Here is a 10,316-nt window from a genome sequence, read left to right as displayed (position 1 = left end):
CTATGTGATTATGCCATATGGATAAGCTATATGCATCTGCACATTCCCCTTTTTTATTTTTTAGGATGCAGTTAGCATTCCCATTTATAGAAAAAGAATCTCTTGGGTGAGGGTTGATCTGGGAATGGCTTTAGGCTGAAAGGAATCAAATGACAAGCAGCTTATTTTCTTTTAGCTTAACTCACAGCTTTAACAATTGAGAGTACCTACTAATTTCTCCATCCACCTGCCTTTGGACAGAGAAGATGGAGGAAGATTAAGTTTCTTCTTCATGGCTTATACTTTTCAAATATATAAATTTTCACCAGTCTTGTCCCATCCCTGTTTATGATGATCTGCCATTTCATGATGATATATATTCAACATTTATGCAGAGGACTAATTGTGCCATACTAGCATTTGTAATAGCAGTTCTATGTGAATTATGAATGTATAGAAGTTCCTAATTAGGTATCCTTTTCCTCTGTTTACAGCACAAGATGGCTCAGGAAACCAACCAGACCCCAGGACCCATGCTGTGTAGCACAGGATGTGGATTTTATGGGAATCCTAGAACTAATGGAATGTGTTCCGTCTGCTATAAAGAACATCTTCAGAGACAGCAAAATAGTGGCCGAATCAGTCCAATGGGTATGTTTTAGAGCAATAAAAATGAAATACTAGATGTGGATAGAGTACATTTAATAACAACCATTTTATTTGCTTAAACATTGTAATGTATTTGATTATATTCCCTTTTTTAACCTCCCAGGAACATCAGGTGGTTCCAATAATCCTACCTCAGATTCTACATCTCTACAGAGAGCAGATACTAGTTTAAACAACTGTGAAGGTGCTGCTGGCAGCACATCAGAGAAATCAAGGTAAAACAGAAATATGTTAAATAAAATTGAGCTTGAAATTATTTAAAAATGTTTTTTTTTCTACAATTGCATTAGATTCTGCTATACTTAATTAATAGAAGTAATACTTAGTCTATTTTTGAGTTAATATGAGAATTATAATAATGAAACATTTATAATAATATCTTAGATGACTGTAAGAATAGATTTTAAAGTCAGTTGTTAATAATTTGTTATCAAAATTTATTATCAGTGGGTTCAGTAATTCAGTTACCCAAAAGAGCTGAAGTTGTTAAAAATCTTAGCTTTATAAAAATTCTAGTCTTCGTAATAGCACTAACAAATTGCTTTCATTTTACTGAATGCAAGCAGAAATGTGCCTGCTGCCGCCTTGCCTGTAACACAGCAAATGACAGAAATGAGCATTTCAAGAGAGGAGAAAGTAATTCCGAAAACAGAGACAACAGAGCCAGGTATGCCTCTTTAAAAGTGACTTGAGTGCAGTTAGTACAGTGGGACCTGGCATGTTTAAACATCTATAATCAAGGAAGAAAACTATATTATTTGATATTTGCACACTTCTTACACAGCTATGAGGCAGCAATCTAGCCAACTGTGGTGGATCTTAGAAAGCTAAACAAGGTGGGACTTGGTTAGTTCTTGGATGAGAGGCACCAGGAAATCCCAGGGTTATAGACTAGAGTATGAAGTCCAAAGGGGTGGGTATGGGGGAGAGGGGTTATTGGAAGAAGAAAGTGGCAAACTGCTTCCAAATAGTTACCAAGAAGAATATATAATCATAGGGTCAAGCTCAGCTAAAAAAAAACCTTTATTTTTACCTTGTATATTTAAGAAAAAAAGCATGCAGGAAACTATCAAAGTGTTATTCTTACATCATTGCATTCTCTTCCAATAAAAATGCTTAATTTGCTAGTCAGATCAACAGCTAAGAAATTTAGTAGTCAAAATACACCAAAAACCCCATGCAAAATGCTTATTGTGTTTAGAACTGAGTACATCTTCTGCTATGAATACATTACATTTGACAAGAATCAGCAAACTTACATTCAATCGTACATATGCATTCATTCATTCATTCATTTTCATATCCATACTCTGCTCTTTAATCAGTTTTTTTAAGTGGGTCATCAAATATCGAAGCTCTTTTTAATAATTTGTTCTTCTGTACCATCATCATGGTAAATAGTATTTTTAGAGTAAATTTTCTGTAGTAAATATTTAATGTATAGTGTAAAAAAAACCCTTTTTTAAATGCATTAAATTGAATATAGCTTAAAGGGAAAGTATTGCAATAACTTCATGGTTTTGCTAGAATTTTAATAATAGGAAGAAATTCCCTGATTGCTTAAATAGCATTTTGAAGGAACCTTGTAATATGGGAAAGTTTTGCATAACATTATTAGATATGGTAGAAGGAGAAACAATTACATAAAAGAATAGATAGGTGTATCCCAGTATAGGTAAAAATCTATACAGGTAGTCCTTGACTTACAACAGTTCACTTAGTGACCGTTCGAAATTACACCGGCATTGAAAAAAGTGACTTCTGACCATTTTTCAAACAACTATTATAACATCCCTGTGGTCACATAATCAAAATTCAGACACTTGGCGACTGACTCATATGTATGCCAGTTGCATTGTCCTGGGGTCATGTGATCTTCTGTGACCTTCTGACAAGCAAAGTCAATGGGGAAGCCAGATTCACTTAACAGCCATGTTACTAACTTAACAACTGCAGTGATTCACTTAAGTCTGGCAAGAAATGTACCATTGGGCAAAATTCACTTAACACAAATTTGGGGCTCAGTTGTGGTCGGAAGTTGAGGACTACCTGTATTTAGAAGTCCACAAAAACTATATTCTGAGCCTTTTCCTTTTCTCAGCTTCTGAAAATTAGTGCTTTATATGGTTACTTGGCATAAGTGGAAGATAAAGTGAGAAATACATTCAGGCTTTTTACTTTTTCATGTCTAGATAATAGCTTGTTTACAAAAACAATATTTTAAGATAATGCATTCATAATTATGCCTAAACTTTTAGATATATATCAAACATAGTTTTTGAGCAACCAAGTTACATATAATAAATTTAATTAACTCAATTTATATCTGTAAGCAAGGATTAATTAAAATTTGCAAGTCCCCCACATGCTAAGCAACAACACATTTTCCCCCCATACATTAAAAATTACACACCAACTGAAGTTGATTGAGCATTAGATGTTTTGCATGGATTATGTATTGATATAACTTTCCACATTGTTTATATTAAATGGATGGTTAATGTGGATGTACTTTGAACTTTTGTACTCTCCCGATACTTTGAATTATAATTCTCATTATTTCTTAGCACTATTTCTGCTAGTTGAGTCATAATATTTTTCTGCATGATTTTGTTCTTACATATTTAATTGAAATGTCTAAAGAGTTTTACCAATAGTGTCTTCCATGGTGCACTTTATCATAACGGTAAATTTGAGTTTGGATATGAAAGAAAGTAGCTTTGAGGTAAAAAGCAGCTCACATATATAGCTATTGATAAACAATGTTATTCATCCTTGTGGCCTTTCTTAAAAAGAAAATGACATTTTTAATACCCAATCCTGTCTCAGCTCAGATTTTTAGAATGATTTGACATGACTTTATATAATTATGTATAAAACATTTCTATATCATTAAAATGGTTACAATGGCAGCACAGTGGCTGTTTTAATTTAACATTTAAATTATATCAGTATATGTCACCCTGTGGACATTTAATGCATATTTCAGTTAGCTCAATAAAATAAACTTTCTATTACGTAGGCAGTACCATAAGTGAAGGAGATAATTGATGGCAGAGGAGTCTCTAGTTTTTACTTCCAGTTTATCTACACAATTGATTATAGGCCTGCACTCGTCCTAACTCTGTATTGAAATGATAGCAACATCTCTATAAAATACATACTGTGCACATTTTCAGTTTCAAGGCCAACAGTGCCTTCCTGTTTATTCTGAGCAAGTTTAAGCTGTTGCAGTTGCTATGTGAAACAGTGATGGAGGGAAAAGAGCTACTTCAAAGCATTTACTTTCAGTAAAAAATATTTTTCCAAAAACGTGGCATAAGTAAAAATTAAGTTGCTACAATAACTCATAAATATTATTGTCTATGTGAGATCAGGGAAATGTTAGCTTTCCAAATAAAAGAAGATCATAGTTTCCTTTCTCTCCATTATTTGATGTGCTGATTGGGGTTGATAAAAGATAGAGTTACAATATTTGAAGGATTCTCCACACCTGTTCTCTCATATTCCAACATGTATTGCTGGACTGCGCAGAACTCTAAATCCATTGGTTAAGCCATTGCCACCAAATGTCTTGGTTTGATTCTTGGTGCCTTTAATAAAGTTCAGTGTTCGGAAAAAAATTCTTTGATTTCCAAAGTTGTACTCATTTATTACAAAATTGTTTCAAATTGTCCATAGTATTAAAACAACTCATTATATAAATGTTCCTCAAGGTAGTTTTTAAAAAGAGAAATGGGAAAGTGGAGAAAAATAACTTAAGACTGGTTGTACACCCAATATCTTCAAGAATGTTTTCACCAAATAATTTTTATAGAAATAATTGTTTCAATATTAACATTGTGCATGAAACAACATGGTTGAAACAACTTCAGCAAATGTTCCACTGCTTCATATTGGTTTCAGGCTGCTGTCCTGCTATTGCCCAAATAAAAACAAATGCTGAAGATCTGAGTACAAGGAACTCAGAAACATTCTGTTTTTTCTCTGGATCATGCTGATCTGACTGTTCCGTGGATGGTCTGGCTATTTTCTACAAGTTAATTCTTTGAGTTGGAAGTAGTTTATAGTGTTCTAGACATAATATTCCAGATTGAAAAACAATTCCAAAATCTTCATAGCAATCGATCTTGACAGCAGTTTAAGTGTAGATTTTTTAATCCCCCTTTTTGCAGGTTAACAGTGGTTGCATTAGAATCACAACAATAAAATACCACCCTTGCATTAATGGGCAGAAAAATTCAACTACATAGATAATAATTGCATAATACATTCAATACATGTGCACCTTTTTGCACTGGTAATAGTCGCACAAGCAACTGCAAAACAGATCCAGAACAGTCTGACCTAGGCAAGTCAGTGATTATTACTCAATAATAATAGTTTCATCCTATATTTAGGTAAGCACTTTTTCCTTTCTCTTTCCTGCATCATACATCTGATAGCATGGATGAAACTGGTCCTGCTACAGTACTTGGTAATAAACATTTTGCAAAAATAATAGAAAGTACAAATCTTAGCACTAAAAGCAATATAATTTTAACAGCCAAGTTTTTCTTAAAAGGACAGAAAATTCAGAATATTTTTGTTTTAACCTCAATGAAGTTCTTGAACACTGGTCTTTTGTTTCACATCTGAAATGCTGGAAACTTTCATTTCAAGTTCAAATATCAAATTAAATAGGGATGTTTTGTATATCCTATTTAACAATGGAACATGTGAAAAGGTGATGGAGATGAAAGTTCAGATTAAAGCAGAAATGTATATTTAACCAATTTCTGTTGTTCTTTTAGTGGTTACCCAACCAAGTCCTTCAGTTACTCAACCTAGTACGTCTCAAAATGAAGAGAAAACACCTGAAATGCCCAAACCAAAGAAGAACAGATGTTTTATGTGCAGAAAGAAGGTTGGACTTACAGGTAGGCTACTGGAGTTCATTTTGTCCAGTTCCTTGCTTTGAAAGAATGTATTTGGGAAACATTTAAGGCTCTTTCAAACATTTAAGGCTCTTTAGAGATTAGATGTATTGCTTAGAAAGACAATGCCTTAATTATTAAGACTTCACCACAACTTACTTCAAGGTACTGTTTCTGTATTTTTGCAGGATTTGACTGCCGATGTGGAAATCTGTTTTGTGGACTTCACCGTTATTCTGACAAGCACAACTGCCCATATGATTACAAAGCAGAAGCTGCAGCAAAAATCAGGAAAGAGAATCCAGTTGTTGTGGCTGAGAAAATCCAGAGAATATAAACTAACCTACTTGGTGCAAAGACTGACTTCCTTTGTTTTTATTTTAAAATATAGGAAAACATTAAAGAGCAGATGCATGGCCATTTTCCTTTGATGTTCTCCAGAGTTTTACTTTAGTTTGTCTTATTGATTGATATTTTAGGATATTGTGGGTGTTACAGGCAGAATTGGATAGATACAGCCCTTTAAAATGTATACATGCCCTCCCCCAAATGAATGAAAGAGTAAGACCTGCATTGGAAAACAGACATGCGCAAAAGGACAGAGTTGTCTAGTTCACATGTGCCAAACAGATGCATAAAATCTGCATGTTTGCAGCAGATTTGCCTTTTGGGATTGTTGATAGAGGTATATCATCTTTGGATAGTGCTAATGTGCCTGTTTGATTAAATGATACACCAAGAAAAATGAGTCTCCTTTTACCATAGTTAAACGTAATCATCTTTAATTTCCACACTTCATTGTTTTAAGGCTGAACTGCAGAGGAGCCGTTTCTAAATGAAAATGGGTGTTCAGGTGCCATAAACTGCAGTTTAAGATTACCTTCTAAAGGATGTAATCTTTGGAAGTGATAAAAATTGTTCAACTGTTAAAAACTAGTTCCTGAAGGAAACTTTTTTTCAGAATTTTATGAACTAGCCTACAACATGAGACTTATCTGCTTCTTACTCTTAAGTAGCTAAATACATTGTGTAGCACAATGCAACAAGAATTGATTTCAGTTTACAAAATAAAGGCTACATTTTTGATAAAAGTTAATCACAGCAGCTCTTTCAAATAAGCACCTGCATCTGATGAACCTAGTTTGCAAATGTATTCAAGCCTTTAATTTTTTCATATGCATCTTAAGTTTTGAATGTGTTCTGGTTTGAAAAGAAGGTTAGCCTTTAATTTTTTTATAGTTTCCAAATGTAGTGAGATTGCACCCTTTTGCATGGAGAAATCATACCCAATATGGCTGCTGTACACTTATGTGGTACCTGGAACCACTCTGAGGGGCTGCTTTTATCATTTTAATAGTATTTGGGTGTAGGACTGTAGTGTTCTTGGGTGTATTGCATGGGCTGCATTATCTACAGCATTGTACAATAACAACTCTAGAAAAGGCAGTATACTTCACTGATGCTTGTCTGGTAATATCACTTCTGTGTTATAATGGAAGGGTTTTTTGTGATGTATGAAACTTGTGTTTTTTATATAAACAAGTACAGTTTAGAGTAGTATAGTGGTAATGCCTGTTCTCATTTGTAAATAGTTGTGTATACATAGGGCACTACTTCTGATTTCTATTGCAGTGTTCAGTCTTAGTTTTCTTCATTAAAAGCATCAGGTCTTTGCTTTAAATTTTGTCCTCAGTTGAGTTATTAGATAAGCAAATGTGTACAGATAGTTCATATTTATGTATTGCACATAATCATGCTACCCAGCATCTATGCTATATTGTATTATGTAAATAATAAAATCATGTACAGAGGGATCTAGTTCCTTTTGTGATGGTTCATTGGCATGGAAACTAATTGAGTAATGAATGCTCTGCTGGTGGGGAAGAGGTGGTTGCAATTTATTCAAGCTTTATTGATTTCTAATTTGGGGATTTAACTAGATACTTGACAAATTTGAAAACGGCAGTATCAGTATGATTGAAAGGGGAAATGTCTTACATTCTACATGTTTCTCCAGTTGGCATTTTTTCTAGTTGACATTTTGACAGTAATTCTCTGGCCATAATTGCAGCCCTTGATAATTCACTAACTGTGGACTTAACTATTTTGTACCTTGGTTAATTCCTGATTATTTGAACAAAGAAACGGAAAGGCAGTTTGTACTGTATGTAATGGGAAGAAAAGTGCACTTTATATTGCCTACTATTGCACATTCTTTTTCTGCATTTATATAAATTAAATTTATTTTAAGTGCAAATTATAAAGTTTTTTTTTCCTGTTCCAGTTTTACACAAATCCATTTAGTCATTCCATGAGTCAAAATTCCTTGTGGAAATTAAGATTTACTATACTGATGAAAAACATTTTTGACTTGGTGGGTTATCTGATATGAACAGCAATTAATGTTAGGCGTTAAAGAGTGCCAGGAACTGTTAAAAAGACTGAATGGATAATCCTTCTAATTTTTTAATTGTGACCTAGTCAAAAGAAAGGAAAAAAGATCTGTCCTTAGTATTCTATAAATATAGATTTCTATTTGGAATAATGAAGCCATTGGGTAATTTATGATGTGCCTATTAGCTCTCTGTGGTATTGAAGAGTTGTTGCAGGGAGTTTATATTGGTCAAAGCCTTATACAAAATTGGCCTGCTTTTTGTTTTCTGAAGTCAGAAACTTTTTGAAGGCATTTTGAGTATCAAATCTAAGAAAATAACCTTGGCAAAAAAAAAAGGGGGCAGTGCATGCTTCAAACATGAAGTATAAGCAGAGCTTTCTTGGGATAAGCGTTTTGCCAGTTACTGAACTTTCACTGCCATTGGCTCATAAGATGTGCACTACCTGCTTATTATTTCATTCAATCATATCTGATTCTTAAGAGATTGCCTGGACAAGTCCCTGCAGGTTTTTTGGCATTTATTTATTTTTTTAGAAGTGGTTTGCTGTTGCTTCCTTTCTACGGCTGAGAGAACATGACAGGCCCAAGATCACCAAGCTGGCTTTGTCCCCAAGACAGGACTGGGTCTTCCAGTTTCTAACCTAACTATACAGAATTGGCAAACTAGAGAAGTTACCCAAGAAAAGCTTTTATAACAGTGTTAACAATATTTTGGAAATACCACCCCTTAAAGATAAAATGTGCTGTTGGGGTACAAAAGTTCCATCGCTTGCCAATGGATTATTTATTCTGTTTTACTGTTTCACCTACTTCCAAAGAGATAATTGTAACTTAGTATGAAGACTAGTGTGTGTAGAAAAATGATAAATATTTGGGGTATGATCGTTTTTGATGTAAAAGACTGATTTGTGAAATAGGGGAGTGGTAAGGAGTGAGTGAACTTTAAAAGCTACTTGCCCTTTAAAATTACAGGTAGTCCTCGACTTACAATAGTTCATTTAGTGACTGTTCAAAGTTACAACAGCACTGATAAAAATGATTTATGATCATTTTTCACACTTATGACCATTGCAGCATCCCTGTGGTCACATGATCAAAATTCAGGTGCTTGGCAACTGATTCATATTTATGGTTGCAGTGTTCTGGGGTCATGTGATAATTTTTGCGATCTTCTGACTAGCAAAGTCAATGGGGAAGCCAGATTCACTTAACCATGTTACTAACTTGATAACTGCAATGCTTCATTTAACAATTGTGATAAGAAAGGTCATAAAATGGGGCAAAACTCATTTAACAAATGTCACTCGGCAACATAAATTTTGGGCTTAATTGTCATAACGTCGAAGACCACCTGTACTAATTTATTTGGATTTTAACTTCTACAATGGAAAAAAGTGACAATAGCTGAGTAGTGGAAGACATCTTTTATTTCAGTGGATTCGAATACAAGGAACATTATTGTTTTTCAATGCTGGAAGTAAAAACTAAAGATATGTTTCTCCTCAAAATGAAAACAAGCACTTTTCTAGTTACCAAGAAGTTGAAGTATATTCTTCTCTGATAAATTACCTAACTATGCACTTTCAAGCCAAACATAAACTATTCCATTCAAAAACTAGTTCTTTGAATTTTGCAATGTTCCAATATAAAACAGAAAATGCATATTAGAGCAGTACACACAAAAGCTAATGAGAGTGCAAAATTGTTTACAAAAATGCATGTCACCCAGCCAACTTCTATAGAGAAGTTGACTTGTATTTGAAATACTGTATATTCTTAATTTTTCCAAAATGCAAATGTATGTAAAGCCGATAATGCATACTAAATTATAGCATGTGTATTTTGTATAAAGTAGGACACAATGAACTACTTGAAGTAGTTCAGGGAATCCTTCCAAAGAAAGAAAGAAAACCAATTCTTTGATCATATTGAAAAAGATTTGTCTTCACAACTGTCAACTTGAATATCTTGTGATTGTATATTTCCATATGAATCTGAAGTGGAATTCCTTTTTAACTTTTTTATTTCAGCATCTTCTAACTGGAGTCACATGATTTTAATTTTGGCAACTTATATGGACTGCATTTAGCAGCTCTTTGCATCATAAAAAACAGGTATCTAAAATCTCCCAATTCCATTTGTTAATTTTTCTAGTTATATTTATTGTATCTTAGCAGGGGCAGGATGCAACCACCTTGCTATAGTGTGCTTTAACATTTACGAGAAAATTCAGTAACTTTTAGAAATCAAAATCACATGTCAACTTCTACTTAACTAATTTTGAAGATCCCATTTCTGTAATTAGTGCTGAACTTTTAGTAGCTTTCTTGCTGCTAAAATTAGCATTTTGTTGTTGG

At 33.7% G+C, this 10,316-nt stretch overlaps 1 protein-coding gene across 1 annotated transcript; it reads left to right on the top strand.

The window, feature by feature from the left end:
- Positions 1-459: 459 nt before the first annotated feature.
- Positions 460-7,763, top strand: ZFAND5 (zinc finger AN1-type containing 5). The gene is made up of 5 exons (XM_015816711.1): positions 460-630; positions 752-863; positions 1,215-1,315; positions 5,442-5,567; positions 5,753-7,763. The coding sequence occupies exons 1-5, from the start codon at positions 480-482 to the stop codon at positions 5,899-5,901; spliced, it is 639 nt and encodes a 212-aa protein (XP_015672197.1). The 5' UTR covers positions 460-479; the 3' UTR covers positions 5,902-7,763.
- The last annotated feature ends 2,553 nt before the right edge of the window (positions 7,764-10,316 follow it).

The sequence above is a fragment of the Protobothrops mucrosquamatus genome, unplaced genomic scaffold (genome assembly GCF_001527695.2).
Source record: "Protobothrops mucrosquamatus isolate PMUCROS unplaced genomic scaffold, P.Mucros_1.0 scaffold_117, whole genome shotgun sequence".
Lineage (NCBI taxonomy): Eukaryota > Metazoa > Chordata > Lepidosauria > Squamata > Viperidae > Protobothrops > Protobothrops mucrosquamatus.
This window is presented reverse-complemented; position numbering and strand designations above follow the sequence as displayed.

Coding starts and splice junctions, on each gene's coding strand:
- ZFAND5 (XM_015816711.1), top strand. CDS start 480: ATGGCTCAGGAAACCAACCAGACCCCAGGACCCATGCTGTGTAGCACA. Junction 864..1,214: donor AGCACATCAGAGAAATCAAG/GTAAAACAGAAA, acceptor GAATGCAAGCAG/AAATGTGCCTGCTGCCGCCT. Junction 1,316..5,441: donor AACAGAGACAACAGAGCCAG/GTATGCCTCTTT, acceptor TTGTTCTTTTAG/TGGTTACCCAACCAAGTCCT.